This window comes from Lynx canadensis, chromosome D4 (genome assembly GCF_007474595.2).
Source record: "Lynx canadensis isolate LIC74 chromosome D4, mLynCan4.pri.v2, whole genome shotgun sequence".
Classification (NCBI taxonomy): Eukaryota; Metazoa; Chordata; class Mammalia; order Carnivora; family Felidae; genus Lynx; species Lynx canadensis.
Genome location: NC_044315.2, coordinates 8,360,174 through 8,375,675, shown reverse-complemented (window position 1 = coordinate 8,375,675; position 15,502 = coordinate 8,360,174). Strand labels below are relative to the sequence as shown.

The window sequence follows — 15,502 nt, the reverse complement described above, 5'->3', positions numbered from 1 at the left end:
ATCTGAAAATCATCCAGATTTTACCACTTCTGCACATTCCAGGAAGTTCCAGAAAAACTTAGCCTACCTCTGCTCCGGGTGTGGCCTGTGACCCTAGCTTGGCCAATCACTGATCACTTTTTCCCTGAATACAGTTTCAGATGCAGGAGCACGACCCAAGGGAGGGCGGCCAGCCTCTACCCAAACTAATCCTGGGGCTCTCGCTCAAGTTATTGGAAAAAGGCAGGTCCTCCTGTGGGACTTAAAAGAGTTGTAAGAGTCTGAGGCTGGAGTCCCTGAAGCCATCTTGCTACCACAAGGGGAGATCCTGACTGAGAATAGGGTTAAATCAGAGGCAATGGAGACAAATTACAAGGATGGAAAAAATCAGACTCGGGTGACATTGTCTGAACCCCTGCAACAGGTCCCTTGCTTCAGGCTTTGCGGTTCTGGAAGCCCAGTAATTAAGCCAGTTTGGGTTAATGCAAACTTATCGTTGTCCAAGGTCGCACAGTTGGATGGGGCCACGACTGAAACCCCAACGTGTTCGACAGCAAAGCTCCTGATCTAAGCTATTTATTTTACAGAGCTTCCTCCTCTATGCCTGGGGCCACCAGAATCAATGGGAAGATATGAATTATTGAACAAGTACCAGGGCTGAGTGTGTACACGGGGTGAGTCAGGGCAGTGGGAGAATTAGAAGTGACTTATTGAAAGGCGGTCAGAAAATCTCCTTGCCTCCGACAGCATCATTCCCTGAGAATTTTCGTAATTGATTGGAAATGAGAGCTGGAGCACTCGAAAACCCAGGGCTCCAAGGAGCTCTTTTTTCTCTTCTGTGCCGGCTTCACAGAGCCTGGCAACACGGTGCCTCCCAGGTGCGTGAGCGAGCGGGCGAGTGAGCGGATCGATAGACGAACACATGGGGGGGGGGGGAGAGCCTGGAATGAAGCACACTTACCACTATCGGCTGCCTGAAATATTCGTCCACCGCGGCCCCCCGGAGACTGGACAGGTTGACCCCATAGAAACACTGCTGGTGCCTGAAAGAGGGAACACAGAGAATTGCCATGCATCTTGCCCCTCCGCAGAGTCCCCGAGCCCCTTACAGCTGTGACGTCCTGGGAGGCCACCTCCCAGGTCCTCAGAGGCAGCCTGGGGCATGTGTGCGAACACGGGAAGGGAAACTGGTCTAGGGGGACAAACAGAGGAAGGAATCTTCTCCAGCGAACATGAAGACCTGTACGTGACCTGTGGTGGGAAAAGACAGAAGGGGGAGGTGGTTGAGGTAAAGGACATTATTTGTGGAAGATTACTGAGGATTTTTAGGAGGATGTTTAGAAGCTCTGGGCTCCCACCCCTGACCTCGGGCCCCAAAGCGGCTGCCTACTCTAGCACCTACTGTCCAAGTCCTGAAACACAGTTCCTTGGCCCCCTCATTATCCAACCCAGAGCATGACTTGAGCTCCCTAAAGCCCGTTTCAGGAAACAGATTTCTGTTTTCTATTCTGCCATAGCCCCCGGCCTGCAACTTCCCGACGACGCTTGCCGGGGTGGCCGACAGCAGGAGAGTCCCAAGTGAGCGAGGGCCGTGCCTGGTGGGGAGCCTGGAACCTGCTTGTCTCAGCGCACTGCGCACAGTTCTTCTCAAATCTGTGGTCAGCGACGAGGACAAACGCGACACATTGTGCTTCCTTCCTTCTGAGAGCCAGAGGCAAAGCGTTCACCTGCACACCCCTGGCTGTCTTACCTTCACGTAAGGGAAGGACCATGCCTCAGACCACACCTGGGACCCAGCAGGCGCTCTGGGTCAGCTTGGCTAGTGGTCTAAACTCTTGAGAGGAGAGATCTAGGGTGTCGATTAAGAGTAGCTTTATTTGACCGGGGGCGGGGCGGGGGGGGGGTGTGTGCGACGGGCGCCTGGGTGGCTCAGTGAGTTATGCATCTGACTCTTGACCTCAGCTCAGGTCATGATCTGATGGTTCGTGGGTTCCAGCCCTGAGCTGGGCTCTGGGCTGATGGCGCGGAGACTGCTTGGGATGCTCTCTCAGCCAGTTCTCATCCGACAAGTGAAAAGCAACCCCACTGAACTGCAGGCGAATCCTGAGGGGCACGAGCCATTTCTTAGCTCTCAGCCTCTGCTCGGTTTCGCCTCTGCCTCGAAATCCCCTTCCCCTCTTTTGCCCTGTTCATTCCTACCCGGTCTTTGAGACTCAGCTCAAATGGTCCCATTGAAAACATTTTAAGGGGCGCCTGGGTGGCTCAGCCAGTTAAGTGTCCATCGGCTCAGGTCATGATCTCACAGTTTGTGAGTTCGAGCCCCGTGTCAGGCTCTGAGCTGAGTTCAAGCCCCAGGTCGGGCTCTGTGCTGACAGCTTGGAGCCTGGAGCCTGCTTCGGGTTCTGTGTCTCCCTCTCTCTGTCCCTCCCCTATTCATGCTCTGTATCTCTCTCTTTCTCTCAAAAATAAACATTTAAAACGATAAAAAATAAAAAAAATTTAAATCTTGTGTTACAATACGATATTTAAGTTTAGCCCATTTAAAAGTAAAAGTATTTTCTTATTCATCACTGTGTATGTACTTAGCACAGGGCTGGTATATTATTAGGATTAACAGTCACGTAGCTAGCTTTCATCTATCTATCTTGAGGGAATGAACGGAAGACTGGGTGTCCGTAACAGGCCTATGCATGGGCACAGGTGCCAATGAAGAAAATGGACAAATGGAAGATCATTACCCCAAGATTCTTCAGTTGCATTACGTGTTTCTTAATCTTCTCCTTCCAACAAGGGGCACGGCCAGGCTGGCCCACAATGCAGCCAAAATACGAATACATATATTGAACACAAGGCTCCTGTAAGTCTAGAAAATTCTGGAAACACTGCAGTGTTTAGAAGGAGAGTGAAGGTGTTTTAGGGGGAAATAAATAAGTCACTGTCACAAAGTTTTCATTAGAGGGAAGGAAGGGGAGAAGGAAAGTGAGGGAGAGGGGGAAAGAAAGGAAAGGGACGGAGGCGGGACAGAGTTTCCCAGAAAGCCCAGAAGGACTCCAGTCCATCCTTTAGAATCCCTGGGAGGCTTTTAAAAAGCTGATGCCTGGACTGCATCCCTCCAACTGCGATTCATTTGATCCAGGGTGTAAACCTACTGCCTGTTTCCAAAGCTCAACAGGTGATTCTCACGTGCAACCGGGGTTGACCACTCCTAAGTTACCGGTTCCACAATCCTCACCAAGTAGGGGAAAGACAATCCCCAAGGACAAAGGCAGCTTTCCACCCGGCAGTGCCTGAGGCTGCAAACTGCTCTCTATCCCTTGTACCCAGCCTCGGAGGGACCAAGTCTGTGCCCTTTGCCTTGTGTGGTACCAATGAAAGCCCAACAGCCACGATCATTGTGGTACACGGAGGTACCACTCCTGGGGTGTGCACTGTGGTGGGCCAACAGCCACCGCCTGGGTTTTAAAAACTTTCCGGCCAGACCATCTTTCTGATTCTTAGAAATCTCAAATCTTCTTCTGAAATGCATCACAAAATAATTAAAGCAGATGGGAGCTGGCATCTCTCTGGGTCTCCTAAGTGACAATGTGGGGGGATGAATCAGGAAACGAGTCTGTTGACTTGGAAGCTGGGGATAATTTCCATTGTTTTCATCATCTGTGGGTTTTATTTTCCAAGTTAACTTATGGCCTCTTTATGAGCCCATAAGGCGGAGACCACGTGTGTTTTCTTCTTCTGACTTCCCAGTTCCAACTCCCCTCCCCTCCCTCTCCACCATAATACATGCAACGTCTGGAAAGTCCTGCCAAGAGAGCCCAGAAGGAAAATAACGGTCCTATTAGCTAGGCCTAAACAGACCCAGAGCACAGAGAAAGAGGCAACCCGTTTATGCGGACATGAACTTCTCCAGGTTCTACATGCAGAGCTCAGCTTGGAGAGCCATGAGGGGGAAGCTACCTCTCTGGCCTCCTTTGTTCTTGGGTCTTCACCAATTCATCTTGGTTTTTGTCCTTCCTCCTCGTCCACACATCTCTCCCCACCAGCCTCCTGGATCTGTCTTGGAAGGAAAGTAGTACTGCCTTTGTTCTCTTAGAGGAGTCAGCACCGGCCTCTTGCATTCACAGAGGGGAGCTTCTGTGACGTGAGCGCTCTCTTTGACGATATGAACATGCGCTCCCACAGCACAGCTCGCACATTTTGTTTTAAAAAATATCTTTACATCTTCACCTCCATTGAGGAGCTTCCTTCCCTTGGAAAAAAACAAACAAGAAAGGAAAGAAAGGGAAAAAAGGAAGGAAAGACCCTATTCTGCTGTTGACAATTAAGCAACTCTTTTTAAAAAAATTTTTAATGTTTAATTTTGAGAGAGAGAGAAGGAGGAAGGGCGGAGAGAGAGGGAGACACAGAATCTGAAGCAGGCTCCAGGCTCCAAGCTGTCAGCACAGAGCCCGACGCGGGGCTCAAACTCGCAGACCGTGAGATCATGACCTGAGCTGAAGTCAGACGCCCAGCCGACTGAGCCACCCAGGCACCTCGACAATTAAGCAACTTTTTTGTGTCTTAATGTACTATATACTTTACCAACAGTGACAACCAAGGTTATGCCAACCTGATGAGAGATACATAAACCCTACAAACCAAGGTGATGCCAATGTGAGGAGAGATGTATAAACCCTACGAACTAGAAAACAAACACAGGGATCGAAGGACGTCACCAAAGACACACATGGTGCTCGTGGTACTGTGGATGCAGAATGAGAGGGTGGCTGGGATGGCCTTGTGGGGATGGCTCACAGGAAAAGGATGCACGTCTAGGAACAAGTTATATCTTCTTAGTTTCTTATACGTCTCTTATATATACCGATTGCGACCATTTCCCCCATCTGTAGAATGCAGACATACCACTGTGTAAAGTGGTATCTATAAAGATGCTTGGCTCATGATGTCTTTGGTCTTTGGGGTTTAAACTCCAGCAAAGCAATGTGGCTTATATTTTATATGTGATATATGTATATACTCTACATTTTTTAAAATATGGGTTTTTTTTTTTTTTTGCTATAAAAAAAAGAGCGGGAAATAAATGCACAGTCCTTAAAAGAAACCAAGCTTCAGACTGTGCATCTTTCGTAAGAAGTAAGGGCAAGCCTGTGATTCCATAAAGGAATCCAAGGGGCATCCCTAGGTGTGCAGGTGTAAGTGTAGACATTACCGGTTTGCCTAACAATTGGACCTATGGAAGCCTGTATCAGAAGGAAGAGTGGGTCCATCAAGACAATTAGGTGGACATCTCTTGTTCGTTCTAAGCAGCAAACAGTTGCTCTTCTTCTGGAAACAGCACCAGATTTTCTTCTGGAAGGCACCTCTCCCTCACACTCAGTCCTTGGGACTTGGGTGGTGTCTTATCTCTGCCCTCGACTCATGTGGTTCCGTCCCAGTCAATCAGAGCATCTTACTGCCCTGGTCTTGGCAATGATCCCAGGGTTGGGCATCTGACCCAGTGAGGGTCAAGTCTAAGACTTTTCCTCCAACAGCTGCAAAGGAGACGTGGGTATGGAGCTATGAGTTCCTAAATGTGCATTTGTTGTCTATGGGCTCAAGAGTAGAAATCCTGGAAGAGCTAGGTTACGAAAAAGATGAATATGGAAGTTCAAGCTTCTTCTTTGAACAAAAGCCCGTTTGTAAACACTGAAGAGTTTTTGTTGAGATGTGGCATGAAGGATTCACCGCTCTATTTGTAACAGACACTCCCAAGGCTCGTGCACCTGCCCTTCTAGCTGCAGTCCCGAACACTCTCCATGACTTTAAAAACGGCTTCCCCTCTAGTGCGAAGTGCGCAACGTCTAAAATGCTCCTATTCCCACCACAAATTTTAGTTTCTTCCAAGCCCATAACTTGCCTGCTGGAACTGCAGTGAATGCATGGAAAGAGGAATTCACCATTTTAAAGATCAGACTCCTTCACAAAGGCACTTTGCCCATAGGAAGAGTGTGTATTCAGCCTCATCCTAGACCACACTGGGGTCATCTATTCCATTACTCCAAACCTCCCTGTTAGTTTCCCGAGCCTGGCTTGGACCTTGGCATTGCACTTGAACTCCTTCCACTTGGGACACTTGTACTGTGTCTACAACACTGAAAGAGACACTACATGGTTAAAGAAAAAAAATAAGGTCTCAGTGTGGGTAGCCAAAGGGACGGATATTGTGGAAGACCTAGGAGTTTGACATAAGTTACATAAAAGATGAATGTAGGGGCGCCTGGGTGGCGCGGTCGGTTAAGTGTCCGACTTCAGCCAGGTCACGATCTCGCGGTCCGGGAGTTCGAGCCCCGCGTCGGGCTCCGGGCTGACGGCTCGGAGCCTGGAGCCTGTTTCCGATTCTGTGTCTCCCTCTCTCTCTGCCCCTCGCCCGTTCATGCTCTGTCTCTCTCTCTGTCCCAAAAATAAATAAACGTGGAAAAAAAAATTAAAAAAAAAAAAGATGAATGTAGAAACTGAAGCTTCTTCTGTGCACAAAAGCCAGGTGGGTGCCGGAACTGTAGCTATACACAGAGAAGCAGAGGGGATATCAAGAAGAAATACCAGTGGCTGAAAGGAGACTACAGTGAAGCAACCGTGAAGGCATACATGGAACAAGGACACGGGCGCAGGGGAACTGAAACACGATTACACTGGTCATGGCCGTGTTCCTTCAAAAGTTCCCTCTCTGTGGTATGTGGTGCCATATTCTTGGCTTCCCACCAAAATTCGGTTACATCATATTCCAATTTGAAATGTTCTCATTTGGTCCACATGGTGTCTCTGGGTACCGGTGACTATCAGGGCCAAATATATTTTTGGGAAAGACCAGAAGGCACGAAACTCTTGCTACGCCAAAAGAACCTTCAGTAGAAATTTCTGTTTGGAGGCAGAATTAGCCTGGGAACAAACCATCCATTACCTTCTCAGTGGAATTGAGCAGTCTGTCCATTCAGATGAATGGATTTCCTTAAAAATAATGTGTTTCTCAGCAGCACTGTGGTCAATAAGACATTTAGCAGTCTCAGCGCCATGGTCAATAAGGCATTTTGTAGACTCAGAGTAGACAGGTGCGAGAAGAGAGCACTCAGGGCCCGTGGAAGATTTCCCACATTCGTCTTCCCTCATCCTTTGCAAGCACAGACTTCTGATTTTCATAAGTACAAACGACTACAGGACATCCACCACCGGCATCCTGCTATCACCCAACTGGCACTGCCCTTGTCCACCATGATGGATGCATACCACCTGCTCACAATTCCCTGGAAAGGAAACTGAGACGTATCTTTTGGTTCCTTAATGGTGTACCACCATTTCAGTGCCACCTCAGATCCTCTCAGTCTTACCTGTTCTCTGAAATCCTCAGCCATGTATTCTGACCTGTCGTGCCAAGGTACAAGCTCTTTTGACCCCACGTGGGCACAGCCCAACGGTGCGTCACCTCAGGCCGGCACTGTGCATCCTTCCACTTCCACCCGAGGGTATTCCTCTTGACTCTGGGGCACGGATGCCGTGAGACCCATCTGGTGTTCACACATTCACAACCCAAAGGTATAGGCTAGTTAATATTGAGGGGTGAACAGTTGACCAACGGGGAGATAACAGGCAGTGGACAAATCTCCCCAATCCTCTGTATACACTGTCTGGAGATGTGGTTCATTCAGCCTCTGGAGATGGCCGAGGGATCAAGCAGTCTCTTGGTGTTTGATACCATGTGGTGGTCAGATGAGTAATGTGCTTCTGCATTAGCTCTCCCTCCTTCTCCGAATCTCTCTTACTTCTCATTCTTGTTTTGCTGGGATTACATTCTTTAATGAAGTTGTAGCTTATCAACTCTACCTAACACTGAGTTCCTTGGGGAACCCAAGCTGAGTTCAAGATAGTAAACCAGCAACAGCAGAAGAGCTGCAAAGGAGATTGGGAATGCAACCTTGATAGGTCTTATGTATCATAGCTGGCACCCTGGCTAGCAAAGAGTAGGACCCCGAGGTCTGGGACTGGGAGAGTTGAGTGAACAAGGGGCAGAATCCTGAAAACATCTTCCCAACTCTCCCTGAATGCTTCAGGTGAACAGAAGCAGAATTCTTATCCTTCTTGTCCAAGCAGTAGCTTCCTGAAGGCTGCACAACCCCATTTCCTGAAGCCTGTGCCTTGCAAGATAATTCTGTTCTCCTCAAGATCAGTTTCACTATTGCCAGCTGCCTTCAGGCTAATGGTCCCTCATGGCTGTCAGGTTGATAACTCAAGCACAGCCTGAGCAGTAAGTCAATTCCTATTCTGGAAGAGTCTAACTTACATACTGAAGACAATGTACAAGCTGACTAATATTTCCTGCTAAGAACCAGGGAAATACGTATAGAAGTGAATTTTAAGGATCTTGAACTAGAAAGGGTAGAATGTAAGTCAGGATAGGACACAATTTCATTGACGTGGGCACTCATAGGATTCAGTGTTCTAACAAAATACCAGACCTAACAGTCTGCTGGGATGTCACTTTGAAGCTTGGTCATCATGATGGCCTGCAGTCAATGAAGTGGTGATTCCAGAACGTCTGCAGCGTAGTATTAAGGAAGGAGTCAGAAGGCTCAGAAAGGCTAGAAAGATCTACCAAGTAAGACCCAAGAACATTTCCCCCGACTACATTCTCAGGAAAGACCCAGGACACCCTCCTTTCACAAAGGTAATAGGGGATCAACAAGTAAGAGAGCAATGGCATCTTTGGGAAGCTTAGGGTGGCTGTCCTCGGCAGATTAAAAATGCTGCTGCTGCCATTACACTGCGTTCCTAGTGAGCACAATTTGGAGGGAACTTCAGAGGTCAGAATCAAGGAAGCGATAATTACCTGTCATAGTCAAGAAGGACATAATTACAGTGTTGGGAAGCAAGGCAACAGTGACAGTGAGGGTACCCTGACCTGTGGTGGTGGTGAACAGACCATCGTGTTCCCAGAGATGTCAGACAGATATAGAGTTAATTAGGATAGTGTTCAAATTATGTAACAACAATGACAACAACACATCTGCCAGCCGGTAAGCAGGATGATGTCGGCTGCCACAATGGAGAGATGAGGTCCCTCACCCAATTTCCAGGTCCAATTTCCAGATATGGCTTATGGGTCTAGAGACCACTGGTCCATGGCTGCCGTAGAGGCCCAGCCTCTTAATGAATGACGCTGAAGGACCACCACCGCACACATGGTAAATGTTCTCCAACCTTTGGGCCAAGTCCATCTCACAGAGACCCAGTGGGCTCCTACCCACCCTGTGGTTATTTTCTGAGTCCCCGAATATACAACTGGGAGACCTTCAGAATCTGGCAGAACCCTCACATTGGCCTGTGAAGAAAGGGCTATCAAAATAGCAAAGAACAAGTAGAGGGCCCATCTCTGAAAGGCCCCCATCCCCAGGTAGGGAGTATTAGTACCTTTAATTTATGAATAACGATACTGCGTCTCAGATAGATTAAATTAACTTGGTAAAGTTTTACAGTTAGAAGTTGACAGGGGCACCTGGGTGGCTCAGTCAGTTAAGCGTCTGACTCGGGCTCAGGTCATGCTCTCACAGCTCGTGAGTTCGAGCCCTGCATCGAGCCCTGCGTCGGGCTCTGCACTGACAACTCAGAGCCTGGAGCCTGCTTTGGATTCTGTGTCTCTGTATCTCTCTGCACCTCCCGTTTGTGCTCTCTCTTCTCTCTCTCAAGAAGAAATAAACGTGAAAATAAAAAAAAAATTAAGCCCCTGAACCAATTATTTTAAATAATATCAGTAGTAACATCACATAAAGAAGTTTTACAGCTGGGGATGATGATTCTTTATGACTGAGATTATTCTCAGGAGGTAGTTTCTAGAATCTTAATTAATAAGGGGCAAGAAGTCTTGATCAAATAAGGAAGTTGTTAATTTTGTAGGTGACTGCTACTAACATCAGAATGTAGTACCCTTGTCTACTGAGAGAGCCTCATAATTGGTTATTTAGAAAGGATAAAATTCTATGCTTACCACATACTTAAACTACAATGAATTTTAGAGTTAAACATAAAAATTAAAAAATGTTAAATGGAAAAAGTGAAAACATGAAAGAAATAGAAGTTAATACTAATCTTACAGTGGGGAAGCCCTTTTCCAAATAAAGGAAGAGAAAGAAACTACCAAAGAATACACTGGTCGATCTAGCTACCCAAAAATATTTTAACTTCTTCTGTGGTGAAAACCATCACAAAGATGGTTACAAGGCAAATTAAAAATTCTGAAGAAAATACAACAAAGTCTTAATACCCTTAATATGTAAGGAATTCTTACGCCAATGCATTTATCTGCCAGTTGATAAATGAATATGGAACTACTACTAGCTAGATGAGATGATGCGGAATGGCGCGAAACAAATAGCCACTATTATGGAACCTGCAGACAATACATTAAATAAATAAGTAAAAACATACAATGCAGCAGATGATAATAAGTGAAGTGGGGGAAAACGAAGTGAGAAGTGAGATACGGGCTTCCAGGAGGGAAGAGACTGTAATTTATAATTAAGAGCAGGTCTCCTGGGAAGATGGCGTGTGAGCTAAGACCTGAAGAAGATGAGAGCAAGCCATGGGGCCATCTGCATTTCTGGCAGAGGCCAGTGAGGTGGCGGCAAGCCTGGCATGTCCATGAAGAGGCAAGGAGAGCAGTCACTGAAGACCCAGAGGACAAGAAAGGAGTGGTAAGAAACCACATCACAAGGGGAGCAGGGTGGCACTAGATCCTGGAGGGTCTTATCAACCACAGGGAGAAGTTTGGCTTTTACAGTGCAGAAGGTGGGAAGCCACTGGAGGTTCTGAGCTGAGGAAGACTATGACCTGAATTATGTGTCATCAAGGAAGAAGAGGAAGCAAGTTGGAAGGCTATCGCAAGGCTATAGCAGAAGCAGGGTGTTTTGTTTGGCTTCTTGTCTTTTTGTTTTGCAGTGGTGAGCAGGGGGGTGGTGACAAGGGTCAGCAGCTTGCCTTTGGACGTGTTAAATTTAAGATGCCCAAGAGACATCCACACAGACTTGTCACCAGCCAGTTGGACACTTAAAGTCTATGGTTCCAGGGAGAGGTGTGGGCTGGAGTTCCCACTACAGAAGTTTCTGGCATAAAGACCGTATTTACAGCCAGGAGATGGAATGAGATCAGTATGGAGGGGAAAAGAGACCGAAAGGAGAAGACGGTAAGAGCCAACTTGGAATCAATCCAACCCTGAAGACTTGGGTCATGAGGAAGAATCAACAAGGAGACCAAGTTGGGGCCAATAATGAAGGAGGAAAACCAGACTTAGGCTCCAGAAGTGAAGACTCAATGGTGCCAAGTACTGATTGATGAGAAAGTCAGGTGAGGACCGATCACTGACTACACCTGATGATCTTATTTATTCGGCCTGTTATTCCTCAGTTTCTCAGCTCCCTTCTCCAGAATATATCTAAATCACTTTTTTTCATTGCTTTTCCTCCTCTCAGCCAGCACTTTCACGGTCATCCCTCTCGTTTTTTAATTTTTAAATAAATTTTTTAAATGTTTTTATTTATTTTTGAGAGAGAGAGAGAGAAAGAGAGTGCGTGTGTGTGCACCAGCGAGTGGGGGAGGGACAGAGGGGGAGGGAGACACAGAATCCGAAGCAGGCTCCAGGTGCTGAGCTGTCAGCACTGAGCCCAACACGGGGCTCAAACTCACAAACCACGAGATCATGACCTGAGCCTAAGTCGGGTGCTCAACCGACGGAGCCACCCCGGTGCCCTTCACTTTTACACCTCTTGTAATGGCAACTGCACACACTTTCACCACCCATTTCCCTGCACAAGTGCAACCAGAGGGCCTCATCCCAGTCACCCTAATGCAGAAACCTCTTCATAGAGGGAGGGGAATTAGAAGGAGAGTGAAGGCTGGGAATTTTGTTAACTAGATATTTTTTTGAACATTTTTTTCATGTTTGTTGACTAAAAATAAAACCGTTCAAATGCACTAGCTATCAAAGACATACAGATTAAAAATAAACTGGCCACCATTTTTTTTTTTTTCAAATCAAATTGGCATTTAAAAAAACATAGCCCGTATGGGCAAGACTCAGCAGACATTCTCATATACCCCTGGTGGAAGTGTTAATTGGTAAAACTTTTTCTACAGGGCAATTTGGCAATATATAAGAATAATTTTTTTAAAGATCCTTCTTCACACCTTTTGGTCCAGTAATTCTGCTTCTAGCAATTTATTGTAAGGAAATAATCAGAATGCAAACCAAGATTTCTATAAAAGGATGTTCACTGTAGTATTGTTTCTTATAGAATTTAAGATACAGAATTCTATAAAATTCTATATTCTTGTAGAATATAGAAATAATGCCTTAGTGTTGCTTTTTTGTTTTTGTTTGAGAGAGAGAGAGAGAGAGAGAGAATTTGTAAGTGGTGAGAGGGGCAGAAAGAGACAGAGAGAGAGAATTTCAAGAAAGCTCCAGGCTTAGGGGCGCCTGGGTGGCGCAGTCGGTTAAGCGTCCGACTTCAGCCAGGTCACGATCTCGCGGTCCGTGAGCTCGAGCCCCGCGTCGGGCTCCGGGCTGACGGCTCGGAGCCTGGAGCCTGTTTCCGATTCTGTGTCTCCCTCTCTCTCTGCCCCTCGCCCGTTCATGCTCTGTCTCTCTCTGTCCCAAAAATAAATAAACATTGAAAAAAAAAATTTTAAAAAATAAAAAGAAAGCTCCAGGCTTAGCGTGGAGCCTGACATGGGACTTGATCCCACCAACTGTGAGATCAGGGTCCAAGCTGAAATCAAGAGTTGGGACACTCAACCGACTGAGCCATGCAGACAGCCCCCTTAGTGTTGTTTCTTATGAAGTTTATAGGACTAAATTAGCAATTAAAATAGTTTAATATCCAGGGGCACTTGGGTGGGTCAGTTGCTTAAGCGTCTGACTTCAGCTCAGGTCATGATCTCACGGTTCATGAGTTTGAAGTCTGCATTGGGATCGCTGTTCTCCATGCAGAGCCTGCTTTGGATCCTCTGTCCCCTCTCTTCTTTCTGCCCCTCCCCTGCTTGCACGCTCTCTCTCTCTCTCTCTCTCTCAAAAATAAAGATTAAAAAAATAATAATAATTTAATATCCAACACTGGATAGCTTGAGTTGATAAATTATGATATAGTAACAAAAGAAATACTCTGCAGCAAGAGAATATTGAGAAAATTTGAGAACAAGGCAACAAGGTCCTGAAATCAAAACTAAAAAAAAAATTAAAAATAAAATTTTAAACAGTAAAAAAGCTGTAAAATGATATTCACGGTATTATTTTTTTTAATAGAGAAATTGAAGAGAGAACTAAAATTTAATAGTAATTATTTGCACACTCACTTGAGATTACTGGAGTTTTTACTCATTCAAAAATATTTATTGAGGACCTACCATGTGACAGGCACTTGACATGTAGGGTGTTTGGGATACAAGAGTGAAAAATGACAGAATTTGGTCTTCTGCAGGGCTTACATTTTATCAGGAAGGATGGAGACAGTAAACAATAACAAATAAAGGAATTATAGTTCTTTTTTGGAGGTGATAAGTGCTAGAGGAAAAACACAAATCAGGAAGAGTGGGATAGGGAGTGCTATGGCCGCCATTTTATAGGATGCCCAGGATAGCTGACATTTTGACAGACTTTATGGAGGTGCAGGAATTAGCCATGTGAATAGTGGGGGAAAAGTATTCCACATAAGAGGATAAGCAAATGCAAGGGCTCCGAGGTGGTTGGATATGTCTGAAAATCAGCAAGGAAGCCTGTGTGGTGGGAGCTGAATGAACGTGGTCCTGGGAAATGAGGAACCTGACTGGACAGAATTTACCAGAAGGCTTTGGAAATGCTGGGAATAGACAAGTTAAGAAGCTGTCACAGTAATGGAGATGAGAGAGGACAGTGTTGGGAACAAAGGGGAAGAGTGAATATAGTTGAGACTGGACAGGATCCTGGGTATAATTCAAAAGTAGAACCAACAGAATTTCTCAATGGTTTAGATATGGTGACAAAGAAAGAGAGGCCTTCAAGGTTTGGGGTCTGAATGATTGGGAGCACAACGTTATCATCGGCTGAGACGGAAAGACCGTGACCGGTGCAGATTTTGAGGGGAAGTGGGGGAGACGAGTTGAGTTTGGATGGTACGTCTCTGTAAGGGGAGATGCGCAGGGGGCAGCTGGCTATAACAATATGGAGTTTCCAGGACATGTCTGAGCTCAGGAGATACACTTGGGAATCAGGAGTGTACAGATGCTATCTGAAGCTACGGGAATGGGTGAGTTTGCCAAGGCAGTGACTGTGGACAAAGAAGAAGTCCAAGACTGTGTCCTGGGGCGCTCCAATGTCAGCAGGTGAAGGAGACAGGTAAGAACCAGAGGAGGACTGGTTGAGAAAGCGACCAGTGAGGCAGGAGAGAAATAAAAAGGCGGTTTTGGGCGTTTCAAACGCTGCTCAAATGCTGGCGTGGGTTAAATAAGCTGACAGGTGAGGTCTGATCACTGGATGTAGACACGTGGAGGTCGGCAGACCGGTGACCTTGGTAAGAGTGGCCACGGAGGAACGTCTTAGGAGAGAAACTGAAGGAAAGAGTTGGAGACTGGAAGGAGAGACGACGCTGTTTGAGGAATCTGGCTGCAGAGGGACTCAGAGAGATGGGTGGTGGCTAACTGGGGAAGTGAGACAGAAAAAAGGTTCTTTTTTTTCTTTTCAGATGGAATAAATAGCAGTATGTTTGTATGCTGCTGGTGGGCCTGGCCGATCCGCTGTGATCATTACCATTCACTCGCAGGGAGCTAAGCTGGCGGCAGGTGGTAACAGGTGGGAAGGCACACGAGGCTACCCGGACAACGCGCTACCCCGCGGCCCCGCTGGGGGCAGGAGTCTGGTCTCTTCCGTTACCTGAAATTCCTGCCTCTCCAACCTCTTCACCCACTCAGGAGGCTTATATTTAAAATATAAACATTGAGGGTCGGCAGGAGCCCAAAGAACAATGATCATAATTAGGGTCTTCCCCCGCCATGCTCCAAGAAGCCACTCACCCCCATTGGGAAGTATGTGGCTTGGAGCTTCAAAGGTACAGATTGAGCCGACACCACGAAGTGCAAGTCTGTGCTAGGAAAGCCTATTTTGCAAGAAAAAAAAATCAGAGAGAAAGGAAGAATTTCAGCCCGCTGACCCTACTCCTCAAAGAGCTGGTAACCTGGGAAACCAAAGTGCCTCCTATCTGCTGCTTCTTCACCAAGAGAGAGGATTGCAAAGAGAAAAAAAAAAAAAACAAAAACAAAAACCCGGAAATCAACTGTGGATATATCTCTGTGTTGGAAGGCTCTGCGTACGTCAGCTGGAACTCAAAGCTTAAATTTTAGCATCCATCCGCTTCCATATGCCAGTACATGCCTGTCCTCCTACACACCCAGCATTCCCACTCGGAGGGTATCTGTTCTGTTTCTCCCTCCCGTGGGTCCAATATCATCATTCTCCTTGTAAAAACCAGTTCTCAAA

At 46.5% G+C, this 15,502-nt stretch overlaps 1 protein-coding gene across 1 annotated transcript in view; it reads right to left on the bottom strand.

Annotated features, from left to right (window-relative positions):
• LOC115499948 (histone-arginine methyltransferase CARM1-like) overlaps positions 1-15,502 on the bottom strand; it is a 248,160-nt gene that overhangs the window by 16,820 nt on the left and 215,838 nt on the right. Inside the window, exon 11 of the mRNA XM_030294235.1 lies at positions 941-1,022. Within this exon, the coding sequence (XP_030150095.1) occupies positions 941-1,022 (82 nt within the window). The remainder of the gene's footprint in view (positions 1-940; positions 1,023-15,502) is intronic.